The sequence below is a fragment of the Rhinolophus sinicus genome, linkage group LG03 (genome assembly GCF_036562045.2).
Source record: "Rhinolophus sinicus isolate RSC01 linkage group LG03, ASM3656204v1, whole genome shotgun sequence".
NCBI lineage: Eukaryota > Metazoa > Chordata > Mammalia > Chiroptera > Rhinolophidae > Rhinolophus > Rhinolophus sinicus.
Window position 1 is genome coordinate 152,908,351 of NC_133753.1, and position 17,890 is coordinate 152,926,240.

The window sequence follows — 17,890 nt, forward strand, 5'->3', positions numbered from 1 at the left end:
GGATAGAGCAGAGACACTGATTTAGACAGTGAGAGAGGCTGAAGGAGGGAACGGCCACTGTGGAGCACACCATCTACAGAGCAGGGACAAATCCTTTACCGTTACAATCCAGAAGTGAGAAGAGGCAAAACTAGGTTGCAAAGGAAGATGGGCCAGATATATTGAGGGAAACTAACAAATACATGTCCCCTGAAATGTGTAAATATCAATATTGAACCCAATATTATCTTGTAGGTAACAGAAAATCTACTTTGAAGAATTTGAAGGCTTTATTTTATGGCCATTAAACGTTCTTCAAATTAAGTCATGGGCAGAAATCAGTATCCTTACTGTAAATAGGCTGAGGAGCCAAGAGAATAAGACACTCGTCCAAAATAACTGAGCTAAGATAATGGAACCAGATTCAGGCAACTGGACATTTAATAGGATTCCATCCATCAGTGCACAATAATTTTCAAAAGTACATGCACTTCACTCCTCAGATTCTTAAATGTAGAACACTTTTGTCTATCTTGGTGAGGTTATAATTATCATCTCAACATTGACAATGTTCCTTTCTATCTAAACCCACGATGTATCAAAGGGAGTTAAGTACGAGATTGATTTTGTTTTATATATACAAGCATTGAAAAATAAAGTTTCCACCATTGTACTCTAGGCTCAAAAAAAAAAAAAAAAAGAAAAGAAAACATGAGACATGATAATAAGTAACCTTTTGGAGGTGACAAGGAAGAAAGGACATCACAAATAAGAATAAAAAAGGACAGAAGACCACCCTGTAGCTCATATATGGGAGTTTTCCACTGGGGCAAAAGGAGATTTGGAGTCTCTCCAAATAGAGAAAATGCTTAGGACTATTCAAGGCTCATTGAGAGAGTATTTCTAACACCACACATGTCAATTTACCTCTGATTAATCTAAACAAATTAAACAATGAAACACTAGTATACGTCTTTGACATAGTCAAGATTTCACATCTGTGCTCTGATCACACACAGTTAAAATCATCTCTTCTTCCTTAAGAGTTCATTTATTCTTCGTAGTCCTATAGTTTTGACTGACTTAAATGGTATCAGTCCAAACATTTGTAACCACGCCAGAGTATCTGTTGGAATCTTTGTACATTTAGTGTGTAGCCTCAACCTAAATTGCCTGTTTGTAATTCTCACCTTCTGGAGAGTATCAAACTTCATTCAAATAGCCCTGTTTTTAAATATACTGTCTAAAGATAAGCTTTTGTTCACAGAAAAAACCAAAGGAATTGAGGTTAGCTTTTTATTCTTTCTAATTCAAATGCAAAGATTTAAAGATTATATGTTAGGCACAGATACCCTTCCTTATTCATTAAAGAATTCACAAATCTGGACTCTTTTCCCTTATAAACAATCAAGTTCCTCTCACCCATCTGGTCAACAATTTCAAACTTCAGAAATCAAACTTTAAAAATCGGAGATACTGCAGATATAAGGGAAGGCCACTGTTTGGCACACTTCACAGAAGACTTAGAAGTGCTGTCCAAGTAGTTACAGTATAAAGTTAATTTGCTATCGAGGACCATCAGTGAGAGGTGCCAAGCTGCTATTAAAAAGAATCCCAACCTCAACTAAAGTTAGAGAGACCTGAAGATTCTAGCAGTATTCATAATATTAAAAAATAATAATAATAAGGCAAATTCAATCCATCTTCTTTTCCTATCCTTTCTTTCTCTCAGTCCTTTTCTCCATCTTCACATTCCAAAAATTAAAACTGACACATATCAGTAGTCTTGCTTTCTCCTTTTCCAAAACGACTTCCCAAAAAGAAAAATGAAAAGCCTAGTGGTACTTGTTTGGTATTTTATGTATCTTGTCTATTATATTTGTTGAACAAATATTTATTGGACACCTCCCATACTTAAGTCATTGTTTCAGGATGGCAGCTCCAAGCACAAAGACTATGCTTTTAATACTGTTCCACATGGCACAAAAATGCAAAATAAGAACAAGGTAATAAAGCAAGAATTTTAACAAAGAAAAGAAACAGGAAGAAGTAAAATAGATCCTATTTTAAATATTGTACACTGGGAAATTGCGGATACTAAAGCACATCTCTTGTTTTTCTGAGTCTTTTAAGCCTTAAGGATAATAGACAAAAAAGACATTATCTAATACACTGACAAAAATGTATTATATAATTTATTATGTAATGCTATATATTACAGATTAGCATGAATACTTCCAAATGTGCCTTTAAATGTAATTATCACATATTATGTATAGAAAGTATGAAATAATTACATTTAAAAATAAAGTTGAAAATTGGAGTGGTGGCTGAGAGGGGATACAAGGTCAGCTCTGAGTTGCCAATTGTCCTATTTATTGACCTGAATTCATTTTTTAAAATTCATCAAGCTATATGCTTATAATTTACACCTGTTCTATAGATATAGTATACATTTCTGTTTGCTTGCATTGCCACAAAAAATGTTGAGATACATCTACTCATGTTTCAAATATGTCCTCTTATTTCAATTCTGTAAAGTCCCTTCATAAAGAAAGAAAGAAAGAAAGAAAGAAAGAAAATCTATTTGGCAGTGGTTTGTCTCTGAGGACTTAGATTATTTCAACAATTTACATATAGGGCAAAAGTAATTTTTATACTTTACTTACATAAAATCCTCTACAGCCCTCACAATAAGGAACCTAGAATAAATTCTAGTTTACACTATCTTTGAGGAAAACATTTGATTCAAAGAACAAAGCAACAGAGATTTTTGTACAAATTTGTAATTTAATCAAAGTCAAATCTTTAACTTGTCTGCTATCCAATGAGAAAAGGATTTTGCTAAGCTTAGAAAAATCAATTGTGAAAATAAAATTGAAAATCCTTGCCTTCACTTGTATATTTTATGTACTTTTACTAACTGAAAATCTGCTCTGGGATAGAATGCCTTCAAAACCAAATGGTAAATAATGCTCACCTTCACTGGAATTGCACATTGTAAAATCACGTACCAACCGAGTTTTTCCTAAAGAAATTTTGGGTGATGAGCAGGAGTAAGAACGTGAGCGGATTCCAGAAAGCAATGACTCCTGAAAGAGATCATAAAATAGTTTTTTAAAAACGCTACACAAGACTTGAAAGTATACGTTCATCATGAATGTTACTAAATCAGCATCTTTGTGAAAAGATTCAATCTGAACATTTCTGATGTAATTTAATTGTTTCTGTTTGCCTCTCACAACTTTCAAAATTTTATTGTCTTTTTAATGCGTTAGTAAACTTGAGCTTTTGGGAATAGTTCCTATGTAGACTTTAGGATGCAATTAGGACATTCCAATCATGTTGGTTAAAAGTGAAAAATTAAGTCAAATTTTTCTCTGTATATTTAATGAGTTTGACATTTTTTTTCACCTTTGTCAGTTATTTTTATTTTATACTGTAGCACTCAAGCAAAAGTCTACATTAACTAATATGTCTATACTTAGATGGTAAAAGGATAGCCACTTACAATGATAAGAGTTTTAAAAATTTCCAAACAGCTATTTAAGTTATAATGTTAGCTGCAGCCTGTAGCGAAGAATGCATCAGGTAAATATACAAATCTCCTAGGCTGTGCTCATCTTTTAATAGACCTTCCATCCAGCACTTCCTGGGACGATGTTTGCATATCAGTGACTTATACATCTTTATTTCTTTCAACTGACATGCCATTTTATTCCTGTTTTCCCAATTACATACTGTTTCTTTTGTAATATTAACAACATATGTGAGAATGCAAGATGGAAAGATAATTAAAACATGGTTTTCTTACATGTTCTGGAAAACGTAAATAAATATACAAAAGAGCAAACACCATTAAAGCCATTCATGGTACCCAACTCCCATCCAACAGAGGCCTAGCTGCCTTAGGATTGATCCCACCCATCCATTTGTAAGATACCACTTAAAGTTAGGGCTAAAATAAAGTAATGCAAAATTTATTACTAAAATTAAGCCATCAGCAACTGTCCTTCACAAGCACTGGTCTCGTTATTCCCTGAGTGAAAACACATGGTTTCTCTAAGTTCATCTGTTTAAAGGGCCTGGAAGAAAGTTGAAAACAGACGCCTAACCCTGCTTCAAAAGGTCTTGGGCTGTGCCTCCCCTGACTGTCTTCTTAGAGAGGAGCCTCTGGGGCCTGGATGTCAGGAAGGCCAGCCCAAGCTGTCCTATAACCCTAACAGTGAGCTGGCCACAAAGGGCCCTACCCAAATGCCACCCTTTGCTTTAAGTCATATATGGTCATCGTTTTGCATAATAATGAGACTTTGAAAATTATCCAGAATCTCTGGTAAAAAGTTACACAGGGCAATTACAGAGGCACGGCTAGATACATTTTAACGGACAGATTCTTCTTAAAAGTGAACAATATGGAACTGTTTCACAAAGATTGAATTCCTTTTCATTCCAAGTAATGATGAATGTTTCGTAATTCCACTCAAAATGCAAAACTAAGAAGGATCTACATTAACAACCATACTCATTTCTTATCATCCAGAAATAATCACATAATCTTTAGGTTCAAAGTGTTATGACAATTCAACAGGCATCAGAGAGGAGAGGAAAGGATTCAGGATCTGTAGTCAGAAGGCCTGGATTTGAGTTCTGACTACCATTAAGTTCAGGTACCCAGGACAAAACATCTCATTTCCGCAGAACCTCATCTGCTCAAAAATTAAAATAAAAGGCTTACTAATGTCTTAGGTGTCTTATGATGAAATTATGTTTCCTACATTTATAAAACATGTTTTCTATATTGTAGAACATACTACAAAAATAAAGCAGTATCATAACAAACATGTGTTCACAGTAAGAGCTGCTCGAGCACAGCACACATTACTTTATAGCAGTAAACTCAACTTAAAAAGAAAGCAAGTGGACAATAACACAAATCAAAAAAGGAAAAAAACATACATGCAAACACAAAACAGCTTTTTCTGCAAGATTGGAAGAGTTTAATCTTTTATAGAACAACCACAGCAAAATGAAACCCCAATGTGAGAAAATCTCTCTCCTATGGAAAAACTGACGAAGTTTATGGTGTTCCAGGTTAGTTCATGCAGCCAGGAATGCTCAACAAACATCACCTCTGCCTTAGTACTATTATTTACCTCATCACCTGGGCCAAGTAAAGTTTCATGTGAGCAAAACAAGTCTGATCATTTACATCCACATGACATTACCAGTTTATTTCCCTTAAAAGATGATGGCAGAAAATACTGTGTAAAATGGTAAAATTTTCCAAGTATGTGAAAAACTAGTATAACACTGGTGGTGAATTCATAAAGACAAATCAGTCCTTGTAATTAAGAAATATACAAATGAGAGTTGGAAAGATTAAAGACTCGAATGGTCAGCTCATGGGTCTCAAAAAAAGAAAAGTTTACACATCTGAATAAAACATTATTTGTCTTTCAGAGATGGTTAGATTTAGACAACATATTTTCCACGCTATAATAAACCAAATGAATACCAACAAGAATACCTTTGACTGCAGGTTACTTGATAAAGAAAGTGACTCAGTCCTGGAGATGTTAAAATCTGGTTCAGGGTTGGTCTCAAAAGAGTCCAGTTCGTCCCCACTTGGGATCCCAGTTCTTGAAGAATTCTGGGACACTGGAGTGTAGCAAAGGTGCGATGGCTCCGAAGGCCCTTCCCCTTCACTGTCGGCATCCAGGGCATCAAGACTAGAACTGACGCACAAAGTAAGTAAACAAGTAAATAATCAAGGAAGCAGACTGAGTCATTGGTTCCTATTTCTCTGAATTCAAATTCTCTCATTGGTGTGAGGTACAATGGGTACTCATTTAACTTGTAACAAAATTTATATTTAAGTAGGTTTTGCTGGTTTTTTTCCTCCCTCCAAAGATCCTGTTTTCCAACAAAAATTTGTTTCCCCAAGTGAACATTTCTACCTGGCAAAAGCCATTTCAAGTGCTCTAAGAAACAAAACCTGGTTCAAGTTAGTATTATGCTATTTCTGTGTTGTAAATGTAATTATTACAAGCCCCAAATGGGTATCCTTCAAACAGTAAAAAATGCAAACCAAACAGAGTCCCTGGGCTGTTTCGGGGGCCCTGGGGGACCTTGAATGTGAAAATATTCTCTCCATTGTCCCAAGGCTGCAGAGCTTAAGAGAGCAGAGGCAGGTATGGAGAGATGTGTGAAGGCCTTACACCAGAGTTCGTATCAAGACACAGGACAGACATGAGTCAAGTGAGGTCCCAAATGTGTCACATTTGATTATTTTTGGAAACTTTCAAAAATGATGGCCATGAGGAATCCACCTCAGAAGGCAGAAAGGAACTCCGCTCTACTACTAATGCTCTCCTTTCCTCATTTAACTTTGATAACCACAATATTAAAAGGAAAGCATGTGAGCTTTACATTCCTGGCTCATTCCACAACATTTACATTTTAAACCACTCAAACTTTGAGGCCAACAATTCTCACAGGCATGTCAATTGCACAGTGCATTTTAAAAATTAAATTTATTGAAGGAAGATTAGTTAATAACATTATATAAACTTCAGGTGTACAACTTTATAACATTCTATTCTCCTTCTGTCACCATGTATTTGACCCCCTTTACCCTCTTTGTTCTCCCCACAACCCCCTTCCCCTCTGGTAACCACCACTCTGTTGTCTGTATAGGAAACAAAACGTAACACACAAACAAACAAAATAAAGTGCACTTTTAAATGTATTTTTCTTTGGTTGTTACAGTTCTGGAGTTTAAATGTTAATAACAATATAATGAAATGGTCTCAATTATGAAATATAGAGTACCAGAAAATTAAACTTTGAAAAATGTTTTTGCGTTATTTTTCTTAAAAAGGAAGGAAGGAAGGAAGGAAGGAAGGAAGGAAGGAAGGAAGGAAGGAAGGAAGGAAGGAAGGAAAAAGGAGGTATTTAATGGCCACTGAATATCAACTTAATAAATTACACGACACTTGGTACTATATATGTTTCTAATCCAAAAACTTAGATTAGTGTCTAATTCTTGAACTTCATGGGCCCTCTTGGGCCCCAGCAAACTTGGCAGTACGTAAAGGCCACCACTGGTAACACTGAGGTTTCCAAAGTGGAGTTTTCTCCTTGAAAAGTCCTCATCAAGAGCCTTTACCTTGTCATTGAGAAGGGAAGGACAAATTGGAGGGGGACTTCACACTTTAGTTTAATTCAACGCCCAAATATGTTGGAGTATAAAATTCTCATGAAAAACTAAAGCTTAGTGTTAAGAAAACCTTTCTAGTAAACGTTGGTGCTTTGGATATTACACTAATGTCATTACAGATATTTTAAGGTGCTATGTAGTTTCCATCATTCAGTGATTATCTGAGGGCAGAAAGAGTTCTAGAGGTAGGGAGGGAGGCCAAAGTTTTGCTGATGTCTTGTGGCTCAGTATTTGTGTGTTCAACTTGTGAGCTCTTGTCCTAATGAAAAGTAGTGGCTGCCTGTGAGAATATCCTATTTTTACACAAGCCGTTCAAGTTACACACAGCTTTTCTCCATCTCTATGAATATACCCTAGAAGTATCAGTGAGTGTTATTTTATTTTGCTTACTATATTTTAAAATATTTCTTTCCCTGTTAGTTCAAATGGGGCTATGGTTTTTCTTTGATAATCTATTAACCTAAGTAAGATATTCAACTTTATAGAAAATATTCTTCAGGGTTACCTCTAGGTTATCATTTTATAATATCATTTTTTTAAAATTCCATTAGTGGGATATGAAATCGATTCAATAGGCTGCGACCAGAATCCTCTTTTAAAATAGTACAGAGTAGAAAATATCAGAATACATTCCACATGTTATTTCATACAACATTTAAATCCTATGTGTATGGGGGATACGGAGGGGATGGTTCACAGTGTGACAAGTATTTCTTACTGTGGAAAAACAAAAGCAGTTTTAAAGATACGTTTTGGAAAAGAACAAACACCTGCCTTCAATTACCTAATTTTTTGTTGTATAGTTTGTGGTTTTTCTTTTTAATAAACGTCTCATTTCTTGTTTTCCCCTTGTAGCATCTTAAAAGAGCTATTAAGTTTAAATAACATAATGGCTACATATTGTGCATACTATTTTACTTTCACCAAAACACTGTTTTAAACCTTAAGAAACTTAGGACTTACGTCCCAGTCAGCCTGTCCCTGTGTTAACCTCACTTTTTATTGTATGCCCTGAAATTTCTCCTTCATGCGAAGTTCCCAGCCTCAGCCTGCAATTCACTTATTAATGAATTGGGTGCATGTCACTTTGAGTTCATTATCCCTTGTGTTACACACTCCCACCACGACACCCACTGAAGGGAGGGTTCCATGGTCATGCCAGGGTCAAAAAGGGGGTTTCTGGGGACCTCAAGTCTTTCTGGGATCCTCATTCCTACATTTTTCAGAGGGGACAAAATGTACAGGAGATAAAGTTGGCCAGTGGGAGCAATTGGGGATTTTCTCTTAGGACTCTTCTTCCTCTCCCATCTCTCCCCCTCCACTAGCTGTGACATTTTTACAGAGGGTTTTAATTACCTTTACTCAAGCTGGATAGTTTTTCTTATATTCTAAGAAGGCAAAATTCCAGCTGCTATTTAAACGTCCCAGAGATGTGACCATGATTGATGGGAAAGTATAATTTAGAATGCCCAGGAATGTTTGCATAAGCAGAACAGAAAGGCCATTTGTGTCTTCTCCTCCCCCTAGTCCTAGAGTAACATCTGTAAAGAACTTATTCACCTCTCGAGACCTGAGTCACAACTGGACAAATCATAAAGATCCTGCCAGTATGTGCTAATAATACACAGTGAAATCTGTTTTTGCAGAACTATATGGAATCTTGCCTGGACTGGCAGCCGCTTGTCCCAAACAAATATGTGGAGAGGAGCCCAAAATGCCCTATCAATTCAATTTACGTCCACCCAGCATCTTTAAAACCATAATTCACAAAATACAAATCTCAAGATAATCTTTCATTATTTATGCATCGGTACCAATACCTGTTATAAAGTGTTACAACCTCAAGTGGTTGCATATCCATGCAGAGCACAGTGATTGGCACGTAGTGATTGCTGCTTCCCCTCCTTTCTCTCCTTTCTGATCAATTAAATATCTGCCAAATACTCATTTACCTATGTGGATGTCCATTCATAGACAAATAATTATATACACACTCACGTGTGTGTATTTGACATTAATATTGATTCATGATTTTACATGTGGAAATGAGCATATACCATATTTTGCCGTGTATCATGCGCTCCTGTGTATAATGTGCACCCATGTTTTTGGCCCAAACTTTTGAGGAGAAAAAAACCTTTCATTTTAATTTTTTAATTCAAATTTTTGTTTACATTTAGGTACTTGGTTTTTTTGTATTATAAAGGAGTTTCAGCATTTATTTTTTAACATATTATGGTGCAAGGAATTTTATGTAACAAATAATTAAAAAATACAAGAACAGATATAAGATACAAGAAATTTTATGTACCGGTAAAAAATTTACGATATTTACGCATCATAGAAGGCCAAAAATTCTTCATCATTGCAAGTTTGTCGTAACTTCAGCAAATTATAGTATTTGAGGGTGTTATTTTGCATATGGATATCATTATTGATTTCTAAAGCTACACTTTTAACTTATACACATAATAAAAGAATTTTAAAAACATTTATATAGATACGGAATTAGTACTACTCGTGTATAATGCGCATCCTTATATTTCCCTCACAAATTAGGGCAAAGAAATGTCCATTAAACACGGCAAAATATGGTAATCAGAGATCTAGGGCATGGGGAAAAAATAAGCTATTGCCTAAGGAAAGTGGAGAGCAGAATAAAATGAAATTAACAGAAATTGGCCTATTTCCGAAAGAAAATAGACAACAGGATGGATGGATAAGAAAGAGATGCAAAGATACAAACACACATATACATGCAAACACACACACACACACACACACACAAATATATACCGTCATATCATATGCAATAACACTTTTTCAATATTTTTGTATACATAAGAAAATATGCACAAGGTAAGTAAGTTACAGAGTATAATAATCAAACAAACACTCACAATCCCACCCAACTTGAAACGTGAACATTGGCCATACAACTGAAACGCTTTTTTATTCCTTTCCATTCCCATTCCTACTTTCCTCACTACATGTAACAACTATTTTGAATTTGGGATTTATTCCCACTTCATTATCTTGGGTTCTTCTTTTTTTATAGCCTAAGCACACATATGTACTTGCCCTATAATAATAAATTGTTTGATTTTGTTTAGTTTTGCATTTTATAAAAATGAAATCTAAAGTATTTTGTGCCTTACTTTTTTGTTCAACTTCATGTTTCTATGATGCATGTTATTATGTATGTTGATATAGTTATCTAATTTTCACACTGTATAGTATTCTATTGTGCAATTATTCTGTAATTTATCTATCTATTCCCCATTTCAGTTATTTGCTACACTACAAATATTCATGTATATGTCTCCTAAAACACAGAAGTAAAACTACTGGATCATAAAGTACATATCAAGAGTTTCATAATCTTTCACTCCTATCAACTATAATAGGACTTTCCATTGTATGAATTTTCACCAAAATATGGTATTGCTAAACTATTTCATTTTTGCCTATCTGGTAAGTAAAATGGTGTCTCATTTTGTTTTTCCTCTACTATGTTTTTGTCTGTTTCCTTAATTGTCTTACTTTCAAATCAGGAACCTAAAAGGGGGCAACATTTTTATGTAGCAATAAAAGTGGTAGGGACAGTAGAAAATAAAATACAATTTTCCAAATCCAGCAACAAAGTTCTTTGATTTTCTACATTTATCCTCTAGAAGATAGTATCTTACCTTCTTTTCTTTAGATGACTTTGTTCCTTTTCAAATCCCTGAAGCCCAAAAGAGAGATTCAAATTGGAAGTATATGAACTAGACGGCGATGTGAAGGACTGCTGAGCTTCAGGATTTGATGTCACTTCCTTGTTCTCACTTAGTGGGTACATGCCAGGGCTGATTTCAGTAGAAAGGACGTGCCTGCAGCTCTGAGGCCCCAAAGTAGAGCCCATGGACTCAGGGCAGGTGTTTGTAGTGATTCCCTCTATGTTTATGTAGTTAATGTCCAAATCACCAACCTGGTAGTCAAAAGAAAAATATTTGCAGAGTAAAAGCAGGACAGATTGGTTTAGCTAAGAATAAAATTTTCCCAACTTAAAAAGCTTCTACTTTATTTTTTTTCCTTGTTTTGTTTTATGTAAGCAGAGAATTCTTTCATGATATGTTTTTGTTTACTTGGCTACTATCCCATAATTCACAAAAGAAGAAGAACAAGTGAATGCTTTAACATTTTGTGAACCACTGACTCAAAATGAGGAGAAAAAAAGCTATAGAGTAGACAGCTTTATCTAAAAAATAGTTTATAGGGATCTGGGTAACCGAGGTAGTGATTGTCACATAAATGTGAGTCTTCTCCAAAATGCTACCAAACAAAACTAAGAATGACACTACATAAGACGCATGGACTTAGCAGAACTAGAAGAGAGAAAATGCCCCAAACTTCAAATTACCTGCGAATAATAAAATCATCATCAAATCTCAGCAGGTAACCTGCCACACTCCTGCAATAAACCTTTGCAGAGAGTAAGACCAGAGGAAAATTCTGCATGGCAGAGAAAAAAGGGAAGTAGTGGAGAGCCTAAGACTGATTTAAAAATCAATGTGGGAAGAGAAAGTCCAGCCTACATGAGTGAAAAAGAGCCCCAGTTGATCAAAGTGCTTGGTCTAAGGAAGGGGCTTAGAAGTACAGGTTATCTGAGGTGGCCGTCATCTAAAGGGATCACTTCTGGGGGAAGAAGACAGTAAAAAGAAAGAGAATGACATCATTTAGCTATAGGGTGGTGAAGAAGAAATGAAGCAAAAGGGGGAAATTTAGGGTCCTAAATTAATTATCATAACAATTTGCTAAGGCAAAAACCATCAAGGAATGCCCAAACTATGGGTATGCGTCAAATGAGTAACAGGATATTTATAATGACTCACACTGTCTCCCACATGACACTTAATTTTTTTTTTTAATAGTAATTTTACTGAAAATAAACCTGGTAGACCAAAGATAACATCACCAGTAATGGCGCAGACTCATAATGTTCTGTGCCTCCTGATATAATGCACTGAGAACACAACGTCACTTCTGTAATATTCCTGCCAACCATACATAACCTGAATCTAATTATGAGGAAATAGCAGGCAAACCAAAACAGAACAGTCTAGGAAAAACAAGCAAAAATCTGATCTTCAAAATTATCCATGTCATAAAAGGCAAAGACTAAGGAAATGTCCCAGATTAAAGGAGACTAAAGGGACATGACAACTAAATGCAAAACATGCAATTAAACGTTCTTTTGCTATGAAGAACTTTGAGACAATTGGAAAAAATTGAGTAAGTTCTGTATACTGCTAATAGTACTGTATCAGTGACGATTTCCTGATTGCAGTAACTCTATGTGCCTGAGCAAGAGAATGTTCACGTTTTTAAGAAAATACACTTGAAAGATCGATGGGTATTGGGGTACCATATTTTCAGTTAACTCTCAAATGGTTAAAGACTATTTATATATATATGTTAAGCTCTTCATGCACATACACATACACATACACAAAAACACATACTCAGAGAATAACAAAGTCAAATATGAATATTTGGGGAGTTTTGATAAAGAATATGCAGCAATACTTTGTATTGAATTATGTAGCCTTGAAATGATGTCCAAATACAACGTGTGTTTTTTTTCAAAGTTGTTTATATAACAGGGCAATTTTCAAAGTAGTTTTTATCATATGAATTTCCTCATCAGGTAGGTTGATAACCTTGAGAATTCATGGGAAACGGCATCACCAACAGGCTAGCAACCTTTAGGTTTCTGTGGCAGGTTGAAGGAGAGGAAGGAAATTAGATAAGATTCTTTCCAGACAGTACTACAAATTGTTTTAAATATGCAGAATTTGGACGCTTACGGTATTCTTCCTATTCTGACAAAAGGACAGTTATAAAAAAGATATAATAAGTATACTAACTAATACAGTAATCTTTGTGATTTGTATCCAGGTTTTTAGTTTTATTTGTTCTCATAGCACACATTCAGCCATCCTCTGCTACATTTCAGTTTATCCATTAGCCTGTTTGAGTTCTCTTTAAATGTATGCTTCACATTATTAAAGCAATACTTCTCTCACTCAAAATATTCCCAAACATAAGTTATATCCTAACTTCATCTTCAGTTTTTCAAGTTTTGTATTTTTAATGTACGAGGTCTGACAATTAAGTTCATGAACTTGTTGCAACGCTGTTGCTAACCTTTTTTGGTATCCGAGGGGTTATTCATTATGACTTTGTACCAACTGAAGAAACAGTTAACTAAGTTTACTATTTGGAAGTGCTGAAAAGGCTGAGTGAAAAAGTTAGACAGCCTGAACTTTTCACCAACAATTCATGGCTCTTGCATCACAACAATACACCAGCTCACAAGGCACTATCTGTGAGGGAGTTTTTAGCCAGTAAACAAATAACTGTATTAGAACACCCTCCCTACTTACCTTATCTGGCCCCCAATGACTTCTTTCTTTACCCCAAGATAAAGGAAATATTAAAAGGAAGACATTTTGATGACATTCAGGACATCAAGGGTAATATGACAACAGCTCTGATGGTCATTCCAGCAAGAGTTCTAAAATTACTTTGAAGGGTAGACTAGGCACTGGTATTGGTGCATAGCTTCCCAAGGGGAGTACTTCGAAGGTGACCATAGTGATATTCAGCAATGAGGTATGTAGCACTTTTTCTAGGATGAATTCGTAAACTTAATTGTCTGACCTCATATCTTAGAATATATAAAGACATAGTTTTCCCCATCGTAATATTGAGTCATATACAATTTTAGCTACTTAAGATAAATGAAAATGTTACAGTATTCACTGAGGCTCAGAACAAAAAGAGATAAGAACTCAAGAAATATTTCATTTAAATGGTGAGACAACATGGTAACAGAAAAAAAGCATTAAAATTAGAATGTGCCTAGAACACACCAACTCCAATTACCCCATATCTTCAGAGAAGGTCCCCAGAATTCCCACTTTGTCCCTAACTCTGTGCCTCATCCTAGATTTCATAACTAGGGCTCACATTCAGCTGCTTTATACCAAAAACTGTACCAGTTATTTATAGCCTGATGTCCATTCTGATTTATTGGTTCCTCTGTCATTTTGAATATCATCCCAACCTATGCATTTATACTATGTATTTGATATAGCAATGTTTTATAACAAGAAGAAAAAGCAGAGCTATTCGAATAAAGGGCTAAAATTGCAATATACTAGACAGAAAAAAATTTACATCACAGAAAACATCTATAAGTAAAAGGGTACAATTTATGCACACTAACAACAAAATAGGGTAAAATATATTAGTGCTCAATGAGCATATTTATGGTGCATTTGTATGAGGATTAGGTTTTAAAGTCAGTGGATAATATGGACATTGTGTGTTGTCAAGATTACCCTTGAAAATCCTTTAAATCGCCCATAAATTAGGGTGTGTGGAAATCTTCAGATCTATAACAATACTTTAATTTTTATAAATATTAAAATTTCAGTGTCACTGAGCTAGGGAAAAGGTCATAAGTAGATGCACATTCAAACCATCCGCCTTTATGAGATTTAACTCACAAATCTCTATCAGGAAATGGGTGGGGAATTCTAAAGGGTTCCAACTTCCCGGTAACATGATACCACTCTGTTTTAATATTAAAAGCACTACAACCTTATTACATGTTAATAGGTGTGTTGTAAGGATTAAACTTGTAATTTATGTGACAGCATCATATGAGGCTGGCATTAAGCTCTAGCTCATCCAGCTCTTGCTGGATTTGCATACAAACACTGCTAAATTGGATAATATACACATTGTTTTTTGAAAGGCTGTAGAGAAGAAATTGGCCTCTCAGTTGTCCTTTCCTATTTTGGCCCCACAGAAGAGTTCTCACACTCTTGTCATTGGGCAGTGTCATAAGACCCCTCCCTGATGGTGCATCTTGGTAAGGCTAAGGGGTGCTGTGTTCTGAAGGCAGGACCTCAGTTAAAGGCTCATGCTAAGACTCCATTGCAGCATCCCTGGGGTTGCACTTAGCCTAAAATTTTCAGAGGAACACCACAATGCTACCGTGTTTCCCAAAAAATAAGCCCTACCATGATTTTTCAGAAGGACATCCCCTGAACATAAGCCCTAATGCATCTTTTGGAGCAAGACTTATTTTCAGGGAAACACGGTAAATATATTTCTCATGTGCGTGGGTTTTGGAAAGAGGGCGGCTCCACCTTGTGCGATGAGTCACGCCTTACCTGATCTATCACCATACAGTTAGCGTAGACTTCGTCGCCACCGTTCAGCATATCAGAAAGCTGGCCTGCAGCATGGAACGTGGGAGAAGGCTTGGATTTTTTGAGGACATCAAAAGAGTGATCTAGAGGAGAATTGAAAACAGGACAAATAAAGTTGAAGGACTTTATTTTGCAGTCAAACTTGAACTTCTTAATCCAACCATAAGAAAAAAAAATCACGATGGCATTTTTTTTAAGATGGCATTTTGCTGTCTTCATCCATTAAGATCTACATGCAAATAGTTTCTACATCCAGACCTTCTCAGTTATCTAAACTCTTCCTAAAGAATGAATCATTCTAGATAAGTATGTGCCCATTTCAAGCAGGGCTTTTCCAATCAGGCCAGATTTTTGTAAAATCAATTAGATTTTACAAAATCAGTTTCTAACAGATTAAACCAAAATTCACCTGGAAGCCTTGGGGATTGTATTGTGATCCTCAAGTTCCATTGACGTCTTCAGGCTCCAGACCCTTAATAACGGACCCAAGATACTATACAGTCTAGAAGTTCTGGCTCTGTACTGCCTGCGGATCATGCATACTCTCATACAGAGTTTTGCTTTTATTTTAATTACAGAAGTGTTTTTGCTTGTTTCCACGCTCTCAGCTTTGTTCCAACTAGATGAGGTTTCTCAAAGTTAAGTCCCAGAGAGCTGAGATGTTACTAACATTGAAGGCAATAAAGCACAGTGAAGCCAGAATGCTTCATTTCCTGTGATTTTGGCTAAATTACTTAATCTCCAGGTACCTTTACAAGGTTTCTTCATCTGTAAAAGTACATTTTTATTATGCTTTCCTCACTGTGAGGTTATGAGGATTAAATGAGTTCAGACATGTAAAGCACTTAACACATGCAAAGTACTTAGTAAGTGCTCGATAAACATTGTCACTATATTTTATTAGTAGTAGTAGTAGTAGGAATTTTAACCATGTTCAATGTGAAGTACAATGCTATTAATGCTAATCATAGGGAGGTATACTAAATTATCAACATCTGTAAATGACTTTAATAGGGTGGATTCAAAGTTATATCCACAGTAAATGTCATCCTCATGGACATTCTATTAAGTTTTCTTGAGTGAATACAAAAGGGATGTTGCCTCTATTTCATGAGAAATGGCACTTACCCAACGCCTGTCTTATCTATGTCGGAGCATAAAACCCAGGAAAGTCCATGGTAGTGAATCAGAAAATTTTTTTAAATTAATAACTGTTAGGCTGATGCACTAGGAATAAAAAACTCTATTCTTTCATAGAAGGTCCCAGAGGACATTATAGAAGTTACAAAGATATATGAATTGTATTAGCCAAATGACCCTGGTTTCAGATTCTGCACTGAAATCTACCTCTTCTCCACAGAATACTTAACTGAGATTTTATTAAGATTCTTGGGGAACCTTATACAATGTAAATCATTACCTTCTTATGTCTATAATGTCTTCTTTTATCAATTTAATTAGCTAGCAATATAACATACAAAGCCCACAAATACTTCACAAGTGTAACTTTTATGATCAATTACTTTACATTTTCATTCTAATTGTACAAAATGAAAGCATGTTCTAAAGATTATAAATCAAGAACCTGACAAAACACCTTCATTGTGTTCTGAAAAAAAATACTTGCTCATTTGTCATTTTACATGTTTGAAAACAATCATAAATAACTCAACATGGTCTTCTCAAATGTAATCAATCCAGCTTAACTGCTCTGGTATCATAAGTTCACAGACTGTAAAACAGCTGACATGTCTACCATCACACATGGAGGGCTGGTTGTGTCCTTTTTGACCACTTCCATTACTGCCAAAGTAAAACTTTATTGATAACTAGACTAAGAACAAACAAGATAGTTAACAAAACAATTACAAATAACTGCTGGATTTCATTTTAAACACATAGAACCAAATTCAATATTACCCCAAATTGTCTGGTACCAGTGAATGCATTGCCCAGTTGCCTGACAGCCATGTTCTGAACTACTGAGAGAGTGAGCTCGGTGTTCAAAACGTTCACCTTCACAGATGAGCAGGACCAGGGTCTACTTCTGTTTTCACGTGCACAGGCAAAAGTCATTTGGATGTAACTTTTCTTCCACAAACATTTTTATCTGGCCCTATGTGGCAGGGCAGAATCTCTAAGGAGCTCATATCCAAGCAGTAAAATAAACTCAAAGATGGCGGAGTTACTTTGATTACTTTGACCGAATTGTGATCTAATTTGTTTTCTGCATGATTCATTTGATCAGTGTTTCAGAAAATGATATAATTTATTTACAAAGACAGGTCCATAATCTCTTATCTGCAATTCTGACCTCCAGAAAGCGCTGAAAATCAAAACTCTCTTTCCTAAGTTTGATTCAAAAACATATATGGTAGCAAAATCTAAGCTGAACCCACATGGGGCCATGTATAGTCTCTATTTA

The 17,890-nt window shown here is 35.5% G+C and overlaps 1 protein-coding gene across 2 annotated transcripts in view; it reads right to left on the bottom strand.

The window, feature by feature from the left end:
- ARHGEF28 (Rho guanine nucleotide exchange factor 28) overlaps nt 1-17,890 on the bottom strand; it is a 289,872-nt gene that overhangs the window by 86,927 nt on the left and 185,055 nt on the right. For both annotated transcript variants that reach the window (XM_019728118.2, XM_019728120.2), the window contains 4 exons: nt 15,427-15,548; nt 10,888-11,168; nt 5,507-5,714; nt 2,960-3,071 (listed from right to left, as the gene is read on the bottom strand). In XM_019728118.2, the coding sequence (XP_019583677.2) occupies nt 2,960-3,071; nt 5,507-5,714; nt 10,888-11,168; nt 15,427-15,548 (723 nt within the window). The remainder of the gene's footprint in view (nt 1-2,959; nt 3,072-5,506; nt 5,715-10,887; nt 11,169-15,426; nt 15,549-17,890) is intronic.